The sequence below is a fragment of the Anguilla anguilla genome, chromosome 18 (genome assembly GCF_013347855.1).
Source record: "Anguilla anguilla isolate fAngAng1 chromosome 18, fAngAng1.pri, whole genome shotgun sequence".
Classification (NCBI taxonomy): Eukaryota; Metazoa; Chordata; class Actinopteri; order Anguilliformes; family Anguillidae; genus Anguilla; species Anguilla anguilla.
The window spans coordinates 1,677,228-1,692,242 of record NC_049218.1 but is presented as its reverse complement, the minus strand read 5'-3'; the positions used below and the strand labels follow the sequence as shown (position 1 = coordinate 1,692,242).

The 15,015-nt window shown below is 50.8% G+C and overlaps 1 protein-coding gene across 5 annotated transcripts in view; it reads right to left on the bottom strand.

The window, feature by feature from the left end:
- The window catches only part of LOC118217965 (ankyrin-3-like), a 106,388-nt gene extending 92,774 nt beyond the window's left edge, over positions 1-13,614 (bottom strand). For 4 of the 5 annotated variants that reach the window (XR_004763337.1, XM_035400221.1, XM_035400222.1 and 1 more), the window contains exon 1: positions 13,095-13,211. Coding sequence is in view for 4 of the 5 variants with exons in the window: in XM_035400221.1 (XP_035256112.1) it covers positions 13,095-13,211 (117 nt within the window). In the remaining variant the exon portion in view is untranslated. Of the gene's footprint in view, positions 1-13,094 lie in introns of all 5 variants that reach the window. The other variant, XM_035400220.1, reaches the window with a different exon arrangement.
- Between the last annotated feature and the right edge of the window lie 1,401 nt (positions 13,615-15,015).

Here is a 15,015-nt window from a genome sequence, read left to right as displayed (position 1 = left end):
GGCTGATATCCACCTTCACGGACATCTTCATGGACATTTCAAATTTAACGAATTTAAATGAATTATCATAGACTAAATACAAATGTACACGTGTTTTAAAAGTCAAATGTTTCAAAATCACTAACATCAAAACATTGCATGAAATGATAAATTAAACAAACAATTTTGTTTAATGAAATTCCATTTTCTATATTTTAAATAGGCCCACAATATCCAGCCATGCAAATTTAGTTTAGTTTTCTCGCTAATAATAAGTAAAAGTAAAATTATCCCATGATGTCATGCTGAGCTGTGGTCTGTTGCGCTAAATCTACACACTTCAGACTTCACTCAGGGCTCTGAGGTATTGGGGGACAGGCAAATCACGGGACGGGATCTGGGAATGCTGCCAGATGCTCCGACTCTTCCATGAGCGCGGGAGCTGGTATGACATTCCAAAGAAATGCGCGGCCGTCCTCTTATCCTGACGTTCTCTGTCTCTATCCGACCCACCCTGCCATTCTCAGAGCCCCAGGGAGGAAAACGCAAACGTCCCGGTGGAGTTCCCCCTCAGAACCACCTCACACTCCCCCAAAGCCCCGGTACTCCGCTCTCCTCACATTATGCAGCCGATTCCAGGAACACATCCGAGATGAAAATCGATGCCGAGCTGCGCTCCATTCAGTTGGCTTTTTGGCAGGAGGAAGGCTGAGGTTAAAGGCAGCACACAGACACAGTACGGTGTGCCGCGCCCGCTGCCAACCCAGTTTAATCCCAATTCTCCCCCCTGTTTGGGGAAAACGCTGATACCGGTCATAGATACACCATCTCTGCCATGGAGCTCGCTAGGTTGCTAGGCAATGGTAAGGTGATTGTCCCTGCTATCAGTGACTGGAGCAGGGATCCCCAGCTCTGATCCAGGGGGACTGCAGGGTGCAGGGGTTTCGATGTCACTCAGCACTTACGACCAATCAAATACAGCGGCTGAGTAAACACAGCTAAGCTCACCTCACCTGCCTGCTTACTCTGGTTTAAACAGGTCGATGACTTTAAGGTGAAAACAGCCCCCAGGGTACCTGCAGCTCCCCAAGGACACGAGCGAATACCTCAGCTGCTCACTGCTCTGCTTTACAAACCCAAAATCTCACCTGGCTGAAACAGGGGTTGCCGGGAAACAGAGGAGACACTGCCCATCGGTCGATCCCCGCCCCCCCCCCCCCCCCCCCCCCCCACACAACAAGCCAGAGGCTTCAGCAGCGATCTCCCTGGGTGGCGTAGCGTGAAACCTCAGGAGTAACGAGACTCAGCTGGGAGGGAGTCCATCCTCCCCCGGTCGCCTCCGGGTGCGAGTGCATTCAGGCTCGAACACGAGCCGACTCAGCACCTGAGGACAGGTGCAGCACATACACACTCACAGAACTGCACTGTGAGAGGACGGGGGAGAAGGTACATGCTTTTTGAACACGCACTGTCAAGACAAATATGTTTGAAGAGTTTGCTTAAATAAGGGTGCCGCTCGCCGGTCTGACACCCCTGGGAGGGAGATGCAGCAGTTCCGGGAAACACCATGGGATGCCGCACGGGGAGAGAGAGAGAGAGAGCAGCGCACCCACACCCACACAAAAACATACAACAAACATCTTCACCCAACCCCCTCACTGGGTCCGGGCAAAAACAATTAACTAAAACAACAAGCTAAAATAACAAAGAACGTTTCAGTTCTCCGCTCATAGCTCCTCCTGCTTTTCAGCAGACCAGCTCCTCCTGCTTTTCAGCAGACCAGCTCCTCCTGCTTTTCAGCAGACCAGCTCCTCCTGCTTTTCAGCAGACCAGCTCCTCCTGCTTTTCAGCAGACCAGCTCCTCCTGCTTTTCAGCGGTGGTTCACTTTCTCCATCCTGCTCTGACAAACAAAACAAACTAAACTAAACAAAAATCAAACTCTTGCTCTCAGTGTGTGCTCCCGTACTCGGCCCCAAACTGTGGAGGGGAACACACCTTTAAGCACCTGGGCTAATTAGCTAACGCAGCCCAGGTGAGTGTGCTCTCTATCCACCAGCCGGCACAGCCGAGACCAATCCGCTTCTCCAGCTGACCAAATGCCACAGAAGATACTTAAATATGATTGCACAAATAAACAAATAGCTAATTAATAATTAGTGCAAATGGCTGGTTTGAACCAAATGAGCAGTGATTAGAATGCATTAACTAGGAGACACTGTAGACTTCAGGTGTTTAATTTTAATATGATATTTACAAGTCACAAGATGCCACAACTTGTGACTTCCAAGAAAAATGGGATCCCATCTCTTTACCCTGGGACAACAAACAATAAAATCAATCCTTCTGTTTATACTATTATCTATTTTCTGTAGGAAACCCGGAAAAGTGCCAAACTCTCTGCACTGTATAGTTAGGGGGCATGCCAAGCCATAACTTGGCAGATGGCATACCTGCCATCCCAATTCAAGCTACTGATTTGATGAGTCAGAAATAATAATAAATTATATATATATATATATATATATATATAAATAAAGAATTGGGGGGATAACATGCTTATAAGCGTATCACATACATATCAACATATCAGACAGACGTCCCATTGAATCTTTACCGAATTCCACTCTGCTAGTCTCCTGTTATTTACAGTGTCGCCATTGAGGCCTTATGTAATCCTGCAGTGCACCTCTCCAGAATGAGAACACTGAGATGCTATCTGAGCCAAACAGACTTCATATTCAGGCCAGGTCGGAAGCAGCCATTACCAGAGCGAGGGCTGGCGTACGGCATCACGAACAGCAGAGCTGCAGAGCTCTCCAAGCTGGAGCACCGCAGAGGAGATACTATCTAACTGCAGAGCGCTTCGTCCTTAAATCTGAATTTTAATCTACAGTATTCAGTTTTAGTGAGTATAGTGTGGTTTTTTCCCCTATTCTTCAAACCATTTTTAATTTAGTGACTGTCAAACTGAGCAAAATGAATAAATGTGCAATGGTTACATGACTCTAGACGGTGTCTGTGCCTCTGAGAACAGACAGTCATTGTCAGAGGACGAATACCCACCACCTTTGTGATTGGATGATTTACATGACTGACAGATGTGCGACATACATGATTGGTCACAGTCTCGCAGTGGCATTGCAAAGCTATGCGAACCAATAGGAACTGGTATCTACTCTCGGACAAAAGGTATATTAAATTAATGATAAGTTAAGATGTATCCGGGTCCAAATGTTCCCCAACTGCCACCGCGCACAAATGAAGATGGCTCTTCTCTGCCGTAGTGGCTGAGGACAGGTGCATTGTGGGGGCGGGACAGGGGTGTGTGAGTCGCAGCGTATCCTCACACTGCTCAGCTCAGCATAACCGGCTGGGAAGCCCCATTACGGGCAGGAGAGCGCTCATAAATCACACAGCACCCTACAGGTGCCTGCGTTCCAACCACAGACCGAACGCTGCAGTTCTCAAGCACCCGTAGTATTTTTTTTTTTTAAAGAAAAGAGAGAATATCAAACTGAAAAAGGAGAGGGCTTTTTCCGCAGTCAGCAAACCTGCGGGCCTGCTCTCCCACAGCGTGCTGGAGGCTTAACCGGTCTGCTCACGTTCTGCTGCTCCACCTGGCTCACGTTCAAACGTCTTCCCTGTGTGGGCCACGCCCAGATTTCAGTCTCATCTGCAGACCCCCCTCCCCCCAAGAGAAACACTCTGCACTTTCAGTCTCTTTGACAAACGGCCCCCTCCCCCAAAAGAAAACACTGCACTTTCAGTCTCTTCTGCAGACCCCGCCACCCCCCCCCCCAAAAAAAAAAACTCTGTACTTTCAGTCTCTTCGACAGACGAATGGTAACAGCAGTTAAAATGTAGATTTATACTTCCTGCCATAACGCTGCTGTCCAAGGTGCTAAAGATCTGCCTCAGCTGTGCTTGCTCGTACTGTGCATCAGAATGCTGCTGTCCAAGGTGCTGAACATGGAAAAGTCCAAAACTATCTCTCGACTGACTGTTTTTGAACAACTCATGACTGATCTCAAGAGTGTGCTAAATTTTGGATGTTGAAATAAAAAGAAGACACGATAGATTATAACGGCTACTCATTATGTCAAATAATGAATTTTTACATGCATTTCTCAATGCATTATCTTATTTCATGACCGCACACAACACACAAGCCACTAACATTATTGAAGGTGTCCTGATCAATATTCGGAAACATTGGGAATGAGGAAATTGTCTTAACCTAATCATTGGATACCGAGAAGTCTACGGGGCATGGCATGAGCGTTAATCCCAGTGGGATCATGGGAGGACAGGTGAGCTGTGCTTGGTCTCTAAATTTTAAACAGTAGCGCAAATGATTTATATTAAAAGATAGAAGTGAGCAGATAACGTGCACCAGATGTTCAGCTGGAACTCACATTATGTTCTATGAATATATTAAGTCGCTTGGTATGATAATAAAAAAATGAACTACAAAGATTTTCACCCCCTGAAATCCAATGTTCATGGCATCACTGTGTGCACAGATGTCTGGGTTGAAATGGGAAGCCATATTGTGTATATAATACATGGCAAAAGCTAAATTAAATTTCTTCTGAGAGGTTTGCATCAGGCTAATTCAGCCAGCTGGCTGTTGGTTCTGGAGCTGTATTCTGGTACATTCCAGCTCAGGGGTGGTTTCACACTGCAGCCTGTGAGGATCTCTGTCATTCCCCTTTACCAATCACAGAAAGCCTTGCTGACACCCAGTGTTCCTGTCCCCCAATCACTGAGATCCTTCTCATACCCATCAAACAATCCACCAGTCACAGAGATCCTCAGTCATGCCCATCAATGGCCTTCAGCAAACACAAAGATGATTACACACATCCATCGATTCTCTCCTCCAATCACAGATCCTCATTCATGCCCATCGATTCCATCCACCAATCGCAGAAATCCTCACTCACACCCATCGATCACCTCCACCAATCACTGAGAAACTCACTTAAGCCCATCTACTCCCTCCACCAATCACAGAGGTCTGGATGCAGATCCCTACTGGTGGCTAAGCAGCAATGAAAGCTGAATGAATAAGCTTCTAGGCACATCTGGGAAGAGTTGACATTAAATAATTAATCACTAAGCGCTCATTATGTAAAGTGCCTTCACCCACAGACACACACTTAGACAGCTGAGGTACATCATGTGTACTTTTTGTATCGAAATGCAAAGTCTTCAGGCTGACGTACATGCTGTAGAATGTGGTTTACACCCCAAAGGCCACAATCAACCTTTCAAAAGCACAGCCAACCTTTCCAAAAAACATAGACAACCTTTCAAATTCATATTCAACCTTTTAAATTCATAGCTGCCATTTCAAATGCACACAATGAACACATAGCCAGCGTTTCAAAAACACTACTTGAAAGTACACCTGTGTACAGTGCAGTCTTTAAAGTCTATGACTGAATGCATCGCCATGCTTATGCATGTTTATTACCAGCTTCTCTACCCAGGCACTCAGACTCAGACTGGAAAGATGCTTCTTATCAATGCACTGCTGCATATAGCCTACACAGCCAACCGCTGTGAAATCTTTAAGCTTTCACAAAAGCATGGTCCATTGTAAATGGTGCCACACATCCCTTGCGCTAAAAACTTGAAAAGTTGCCACAAGGCAATGTGTTTCATAACTCCCAAGTGCCAGTAAAAAGCATTTTTAAAGTAATTTCACTAAAATGCAAAAAGGCTTCTGAACTGTGGCAAATGCATTTCCAGTTACATGCTCCACTCATCATTACCATGCTCCTGAACCTCCATTTCATTTCTGTTTTCATTTCCGGAGAAATCCTCGTAGGACATTTTCAGCATTTCTCTATTTTTGAAGTGAACTCTCGATTCATTTCTGGAACGGACTGAACCGAATAGCAATTGACCTCAGTTAACTTTGAAATACACCTTATGGACTGCAATGTCTGTGACTGTTCTGTGCCCATTGTGAAGCCAAAGAAAAATTACACATTATGGGGAATAAGGTATTCTATTCTATTCTATTCTATTCTATTCTATTCTATTCTGTATTTCTGTAGAGCAATAGCATTCTGTACTATATGTTCTGCCTGGTGTCCATGTTATTTATTAATAAAAAAGCATATTTGCCAGAACTGCTGTTTGCACTGCAGATCTAACAGACTGGCTGTAAATAAGCATCTGTCCTCAATGCGGTGGAAGACTCCTTCGTTTGATTGGATGAAACCTGCCACCATCACCCACCAATAATATTTACCCTTGAGGGGAGAAACCAAACATCAGGCGCTTTCAAACACCTCAGAGATATCAGCAGTGTGTGGAGTTTGTCACGATCCCTGACGCGTGGATGAGACACGACCCACATCCCCCTTTTCACCGCTGCAGCAGAACCATTCCTGCAAACGCACACAATGACGCTTGTGTAAGAAACCTCTCAGCCACTCATAAATACTGGCCCCGGCAGAGAGAGGAAGGGAATTACTGCCACACCACGCTGACTGATTCCTCCTAGTACAACAGTCACCTTCTTCCATTAAACAAAACAGCTCACTAATGACTCAATACCGCTCCACTCGGAAGAATAATTGGAAGATCCTGTGAGGTGAAAGGGTTCCATGGTGCTCAGTGGTGCACAAACAGGAAGTGAACTCGAATGCCTCCCAGTAACAGCAAACATCTCCGCCCTGGAGCCGGCCTGTAAGAGAACAGAACCAGAACTTTATCTGGCCCTGATCGGTACACGGACCGAGCCTGCTCGCTGTCAATCATAATCATAAGCATCTTATCAACAACCAAATGGGCAGGGCCTGCTGTTTTTTTTGTAGCATTCAAGCCTCTAGCCCGAGACAGCCATTGAGTTAAATGCAGCAGTCTCTGTTTCTGCCTCAGACAGGGTGCGGTGTGAGTAAAGCCCTAATCTGAGACTGAGCAACATGCGCCACTGTGCATGCATGAGAACAGAGTACACCTGGCACCATTTAAAAACATCCATTACAAACCGAACACAGCAATACCCATTACACACCAAACACAACAATACCCATTACAAGCAAAGTACAGCCATACCTATTACAAACCAAACACAACAATATCCATTACAAACCACAATACAGCAGCACCCAATACAAACAAAGCACAGCAATACCCATTACAACCAAAGCACAGTAACATCCATTACAACCAAAACACAGCAATATCCATTACAACCAAAACACAGCAATATCCATTACAACCAAAACAGCAGTATTCATTACAACCTAAACTGTCCCACGTTGGCCCCAAAGCTTTATGTATCTAATTCAGTTCAGTTAAATGACATTTTATTTGTATAGTGCTTAGTACAGAGACACTGTCACAAAGACACTTTGCAGTGGAAGCCGTCTTCAGCAGTCAGGCACACACACACACACACACACAGACACACACACAGACATACGCGCGCACACACACACACACACACACACACACAGACATACGCGCACACACACACACACACACACACACTCGTATGATCGCTTTGTCCCTTTGTGATGCTCAGGCACATAAAACCAGACGAGGCTGGCCGCTGGCCGCGTGATCGCTGTGATCACTGGCGCAGCGTGAAAGGAGATTTAGGGAAGCGCACACCCATAATGGTCCCAGGGCTGGGACAGAGGGGGGGGCGAACGTTCTGTTCCGTTACGGGATAAGGGGCCCGAACACAAACCACTCAGAACCTCAGCGCACCCCAAAACAGCCCTGTCCCTCGGGACTGCAGCAGAGGAGGGGAACGGGGGAGTGACACGGACTGCAGAAATACCGTGCACAAAGGCGGGGGGGCGGGTTGGCGTTTATAGGCAGGAGAGGGCTGATAATTCAGATTGGATTGGGTTTGGGGGAGGGGGGGGGGGGAGGGGGAGGGCGTGATTTTGGGGCACAGTCGTGTATGGAGGGGAAGCCGGTCGAACTCCCATGGGGCAGGATGGAGGGAGAGCTGGTGAGGGTAGAGGGGGAGGGGGGAGGAGAGGAAAGCAGAGGAGTGGAGGATGAAATACAGAATTCGATTGCAGCTGGGATCCCTCCTCTCCTCTCTTCAGCCACACAATTCGCACATGAGCAGAGCTCAAAACCATCCCTCCTACCTGCATCATAATCATCAACATACTGCATTATTTCATTCCTCCTGCTCTACACAAATAGAGGCTTACTATTCACACCAGATTTTTTTGAAAGAAATCCCGGAAGAAAGTCAGGTGAAATATTGGGCTGTGTGGTGCACTTTGTGACTCTCTCAACAGTAACCACCGCACAGCGTGCGTGCGTCTCTCCCTTAGCAGGAGGTGTACAGGATGTCCTTGGCAAACCGGTCCTGGGCACGCGGGGTTTACCTGACAGAGGCGCAGTAGCACCCCTGGCCTCTGAGTGCTCGCGGGAGAGCAGTTTCAGCCAGCCAAAAAAACCAGCACTGCGCTCATTTTCAGAAGAGCCCTGAGAGGTTGAATTCATCAATGCAGAAAATAATAACACTCCCACCACTTTGCTGGAAGGTCGTAACTTTCCGTCTGAAACCAAACACAAATGGCCGCTACGTTCACACGGTAAACTCCACCCTCAAAATCTGTTTCATACAACAAGCGATCAATATCTCCCGCACTCAATAAGGACGCTCTTTACTATGTCACATGTCTCATAGCCCTACTGCTCTAATAAACTGCTCATCTGCAAGAGACACCGGGTTTTCTAAATATATTAATGCATATTTCAGCAAAACATACAGCACAACCATAAACAATCAACAGAAACCATTCTCGTTCTGGAAAACAACTGCATCTGATAGAATACTCCTGTTTCTCACACACAGAAGCACGTTCTTGCATGGTCAAAAAAAATCTTTCATTTCAACATGAAACAGTGAGAGCGGATATATGGCGATTCAGTCTCATGTTTGAAAGTTTACCTCAGAGAGGGATGTGTAATGTGTGAGAGCAGCAGGTCAGCGCAGGCCTGGGTGATGCCTGTGTGTAGTTAGCGTAGCCGGCTGGCTGTTGCCTGTGTGTAGTTAGCGTAGCCGGCTGGGTGATGCCTGTGTGTAGTTAGCGTAGCCGGCTGGGTGATGCCTGTGTGTAGTTAGCGTAGCCGGCTGGGTGATGCCTGTGTGTAGTTAGCGTAGCCGGCTGGGTGATGCCTGTGTGTAGTTAGCGTAGCCGGCTGGGTGATGCCTGTGTGTAGTTAGCGTAGCCGGCTGGGTGATGCCTGTGTGTAGTTAGCGTAGCCGGCTGGCTGTTGCCTGTGTGTAGTTAGCGTAGCCGGCTGGGTGATGCCTGTGTGTAGTTAGCGTAGCTGGCTGGCTGTTGCCTGTGTGTAGTTAGCGTAGCCGGCTGGGTGATGCCTGTGTGTAGTTAGCGTAGCCGGCTGGGTGATGCCTGTGTGTAGTTAGCGTAGCCGGCTGGGTGATGCCTGTGTGTAGTTAGCGTAGCCGGCTGGGTGATGCCTGTGTGTAGTTAGCGTAGCTGACTGGCTGTTGCCTGTGTGTAGTTAGCGTAGCTGACTGGGTGATGCCTGTGTGTAGTTAGCGTAGCCGGCTGGGTGATGCCTGTGTGTAGTTAGCGTAGCCGGCTGGGTGATGCCTGTGTGTAGTTAGCGTAGCCGGCTGGCTGTTGCCTGTGTGTAGTTAGCGTAGCCGGCTGGGTGATGCCTGTGTGTAGTTAGCGTAGCCGGCTGGGTGATGCCTGTGTGTAGTTAGCGTAGCCGGCTGGGTGATGCCTGTGTGTAGTTAGCGTAGCCGGCTGGCTGTTGCCTGTGTGTAGTTAGCGTAGCCGGCTGGGTGATGCCTGTGTGTAGTTAGCGTAGCTGGCTGGCTGTTGCCTGTGTGTAGTTAGCGTAGCCGGCTGGGTGATGCCTGTGTGTAGTTAGCGTAGCCGGCTGGGTGATGCCTGTGTGTAGTTAGCGTAGCCGGCTGGGTGATGCCTGTGTGTAGTTAGCGTAGCCGGCTGGGTGATGCCTGTGTGTAGTTAGCGTAGCCGGCTGGGTGATGCCTGTGTGTAGTTAGCGTAGCCGGCTGGGTGATGCCTGTGTGTAGTTAGCGTAGCCGGCTGGGTGATGCCTGTGTGTAGTTAGCGTAGCCGGCTGGCTGTTGCCTGTGTGTAGTTAGCGTAGCTGACTGGGCGCGGCTCGCTCCTCAGACTGGAGTATGGATTTTCCAGCTCTGCTGATAACGAGCCGGACATCCCGTACGCAGACTCCCCGCCGTCTGCACTACCGCGCGAGTTCCGCCACGCGGACCGGCCGACATGCCCACCTGGGGGGGGGGGGGCACCTGAGCATGGGGCTGGGGGCCTCTCACCTTCAGGTGACCTCTGGGGATCCAGCGAGAGACAGGGTCCCTCCCTTCTCACACAAGAGACCGCACCCCAGATGCGCCCAAGCATTTTACCCAGCTTAAAGAAAAGGCACCCCCCCCCCCCAGTATAAAACCAGCACTCAGCGCCCTGGGAGAACAGAGCAGCATGACACCCCCCCCCCCCCCCCCCACAGGCCTGCTGCTGCAGATCCGCCTCATTTCTGCCCTCTCTCTGACCCACAATGCACCAGTGCTCGTAAACACGCTCCGCTGGACTCTTCTCTGGCTACCAGGCCATCGACAAGCGCAAATCCCCCCCGCCCTGCCGGCCCCCCCCCCCTCCCACCGCCCACGCTGCGTACTCATGAGGAGCCCCAGCCGTTACAGGCCCCCCCCCCCCCACGCTGCGTACTCATGAGGAGCCCCAGCCGTTACAGCCCCCATCCTCCCCATCCTCCCCCCCCCCCCCCCCCCCCACGCCTCCTTTGTCCGCGCCGCCGTAGCCGCGGTCATTAAGGCTCGCCTGAGTGACAGGTGGAGAGCCTGTGACTGATGAGGCCGTTGTTAAGGTCAAAACTGGCCAATCGGGACTGGCGCAATCGGGCCGTACCAAGCGCACGTGCTGGGCGGGGGGGGGCGGGGGGGGGCGGGGGCGGGGGTGAGGCGGGGGCGGGGGGGAGGGGGTGTTAACCTGCATCCGAAGTGCGCTGCTGAAGCACACGCTACATGTCTGCACCCAGCAGCTTACCGACTGCAGCAGATAATGTCCCAAATGGAGGCCCAAGGCAAATCAAAATGTATTATCTTCAGGTTAATGTTATTACAGCCCCCCCACTGCTGAGCACCCCGACACCCTGACACCCCAAAACCCAGACACCTCAACACCCAGACACCTCAACACCCCAACACCCCGACACCCAGAGACTTCAACACCCCAACACCCAGACACCTCAACACTCCATAACCCAGACACACTGAAGCTGGAAAAACACCCTGACTTTGGAAACTATATGCCTGCACTGACCACACCTGTGGGTGGGGCGGGGGGTCCCTCTTTAAATAATTAACCAGGGGGTCTTCTAACTCTTCATTTGGCCCCGTCTCTGAGTTAGGATGTTGGGTTGCAGCCTCTGCCTCCCCCCCCCACACCACCTCCACTGGAAAATGTGGGGTGGGCCCAGTCGCAGGAGGTGTGGTGCCCAGCGGGGAATGAAAATGTCCCCTGCCAGCATGTGAAGCAGAGTGGAAAAGCACCAGAGTCATCCCTTTTCCCTGCACCTGCCTCCCCCCCCCCACCCCACACCCAGTGATGGACACTAAAGCGGGTTTCGCCAGGTCCGGGGGGAGCAGCACCACCGAACCGAACCCGTCATCAAAGGGCCGACAGCACGCCAAACCACATCTCGGGGGACGGGACGGGACGGGGCAGGAGGGGGCGGGAGGAACGCCAGGCGGGACACTCACGGGACCGTCTGCGTTTCAGAGCGGAGAGAGAGACCGTTACAGCGTGACTGACTGACTGCAGAAAGAGCCGGAAACAGAGCGGTGTCAGAGCTCACGGGGAAATCACACGGGGAAATCACACGGGGAAATCACGCCGCCAGCGCAGCTCGACACGGGGCAGACAAACACAACCACAGGATCTACAGTCTGCTTCCAAAACCAGACCAGCTGGGGATGGAGACCGCACACTGCACACTCAGAATCATGTGATGAATTACCATTAACATCTCATTTCAATGAAAACAGAGACTACAGAAAAATTACCTAAAGATAGATACACGGCAACTCGATGCTCCTAGGGATAAAGTAAGCGGTTCATGTCAGCATGGTCTTTAAAAACGCGACAGTTCTCAAATCAGGAGGCATACACAAGATGCCCAGCAGGGCTTTGACTTAGGCAAACACAAGGGCACAAAGACAGGAAGGCCATCTTAACCAAAACCTGTTCACCACAAATGAACCACTAATACCATAAACAGGAAATGGAGGTGAAATGGATACCCAAGAACATTTCATACAGGTGCCGTCATTGTCCAGCAGTAAAATACACACACGTGCTGTATGTAATGCACAGGTTACTGTGTAAAAACCACATGGAACCCCTCTTTGAGCGTCGGAATCGCCAACACCACCGAAAACGCTCGGGCTGTGGATGCCGTCGCGGTACGGCGACTGAGGAGAACGCCGAGCCTAACCTTGTGCCATCCCCGCAGTCCACCCTGCCGCTATTTAACCCTCTGGGATCACGGACGTGTGATTAGAATGTTCTTAGCTGAACATTCTAATGCTGATGTCACAGTCACTGCTGGTGACTGAAAGCAGCGGAGTTCTAGAACACTGACTTAGAATTCTGAACAATAAACAATAAAAAAAAAAAAACACATTCCAAGAAGCCTGCTCCTCAAAGGATTAAACAAGTGAAGTCCCTGCATCTCACGACAGACTGGAGAGGGGAGAGACAGAGAAAGAGAGAGTGCCGCATATGAACGGGATACCCAGGGAAGGGCTGTAAGCACCCCAGTACATGCATGTCTGCGTGTGTATGTATGTGTGTGCATGCGTACATGTGCAGTAGTGTGTGTGCGTGCGTGCGTGTGTGTGTGTGTGTGCTGTGGTGTACGTGTGTGTGTGTGCTTCTGTGAGTATGTGTGTGTGTGTTTTTCTGTGAGCATGTGTGTTTATGTGTGTGTGTGTGTGTGTGTATGTTTGTGTGTGAGAGAGAGAGAGAGAAACACAAAGGAATGTGATCGCCAGGATCGCCCCCCCCCCCGCCCCACCCTGTACCTTCTTCTTTTGTTCGCGGGACTTCTTCCTGTTTTTCTTCTTCTTGTCTTTCTCGTCCTCGACGTCGTTCACGTCAAAGTCCTTGTTCTTCTTGATCTGGGAGGCAGCGTGCGCCATGCCCGACAGCGCTCAGCAATCCTACTGAAGCTGAAGGTGACTGACGGAGGAGGAGGAGGAGCAGGGGGAGGAGGGAGGAGGGAGGAGAGAGGTAGGGATCCTTCCGCAGGCGCAGGGGGTAGCGTAGAGGAGAGGAGAGGATGGAGAGATCCTTCTTCTTTTTCCCCGTCGCACCCGTGGCAGGCTACCGGCTCCAGCCCGGAGACGCAGCGGCGAGGGAGAGAGAGAGAGCGAGCGAGCGGGCGGGCGAGCGAGCGAGCGGCGGGTTTCTACGGAAACCGCGCCCCCATTCCGGCAGGTTCCTTGGCGGCAGCGCTCCTCCGGCGGGGACCGGGACCCGTCTCCATGGCGCAGGGGGGGAGAGAGCGCGAGTGTGACAGGAGAGAGAGAGCGAGCGAGTGAGGGAGAGAGAAGGAGGGAGAGAGCGAGGGATGGAGGGAGGAGGAGGGGGGCTTTACGACTGTATTCTCCACCACCGGCTGGGAGTGCCTATGTGAAGGGGGGGGGGGGGCGGTCCCGTTGGTGATTCTGTGCAGATTAGTGCACGTGCCGGGTGGGGGGGGGGGGGGGGGGGGGGAGGGGGGCGCGAACTCCTTTCATTCCAGCCACACTGCCGTAAAACTGCTAACTGGGCGAAAACAATGAGGGCAGCATAACACTGGTGTGTAAACCTGCACACACTGAGGACAGCGTAACGCTGGTGTGTAAACCTGCACACACTGAGGACAGCGTAAGGGTGGTGTGTAAACCTGCACACACTGAGGACAGCATAAGGGTGGTGTGTAAACCTGCACACACTGAGGACAGCATAAGGGTGGTGTGTAAACCTGCACACACTGAGGACAGCGTAAGGGTGGTGTGTAAACCTGCACACACTGAGGACAGCGTAACGCTGGTGTGTAAACCTGCACACACTGAGGGCGTAACTCTGGTGTGTAAACCTGCACACACTGAGGGCGTAAGGGTAGTGTGTAAACCTGCACACACTGAGAGCGTAAGGGTGGTGTGTAAACCTGCACACACTGAGGGCGTAAGGGTGGTGTGTAAACCTGCACACACTGAGGGCGTAACACTGGTGTGTAAACCTGCACACACTGAGGACAGCGTAAGGGTGGTGTGTAAACCTGCACACACTGAGGACAGCGTAACGCTGGTGTGTAAACCTGCACACACTGAGGACAGCGTAACGCTGGTGTGTAAACCTGCACACACTGAGGGCGTAAGGGTGGTGTGTAAACCTGCACACACTGAGGGCGTAACACTGGTGTGTAAACCTGCACACACTGAGGACAGCGTAAGGGTGGTGTGTAAACCTGCACACACTGAGGACAGCGTAACACTGGTGTGTAAACCTGCACACACTGAGGGTGTAACGCTGGTGTGTAAACCTGCACACACTGAGGACAGCGTAAGGGTGGTGTGTAAACCTGCACACACTGAGGGTGTGTAAACCTGCACACACTGAGGACAGCGTAAGGGTGGTGTGTAAACCTGCACACACTGAGAGCGTAAGGGTGGTGTGTAAACCTGCACACACTGAGGGCGTAACGCTGGTGTGTAAACCTGCACACACTGAGGACAGCGTAAGGGTGGTGTGTAAACCTGCACACACTGAGGACAGCGTAACGCTGGTGTGTAAACCTGCACACACTGAGGGCGTAACGCTGGTGTGTAAACCTGCACACACTGAGGACAGCGTAAGGGTGGTGTGTAAACCTGCACACACTGAGAGCGTAACGCTGGTTTGTAAACCTGCACACACTGAGGGCGTGTCACTCTGGTGTGTAAACCTGCACACACTGAG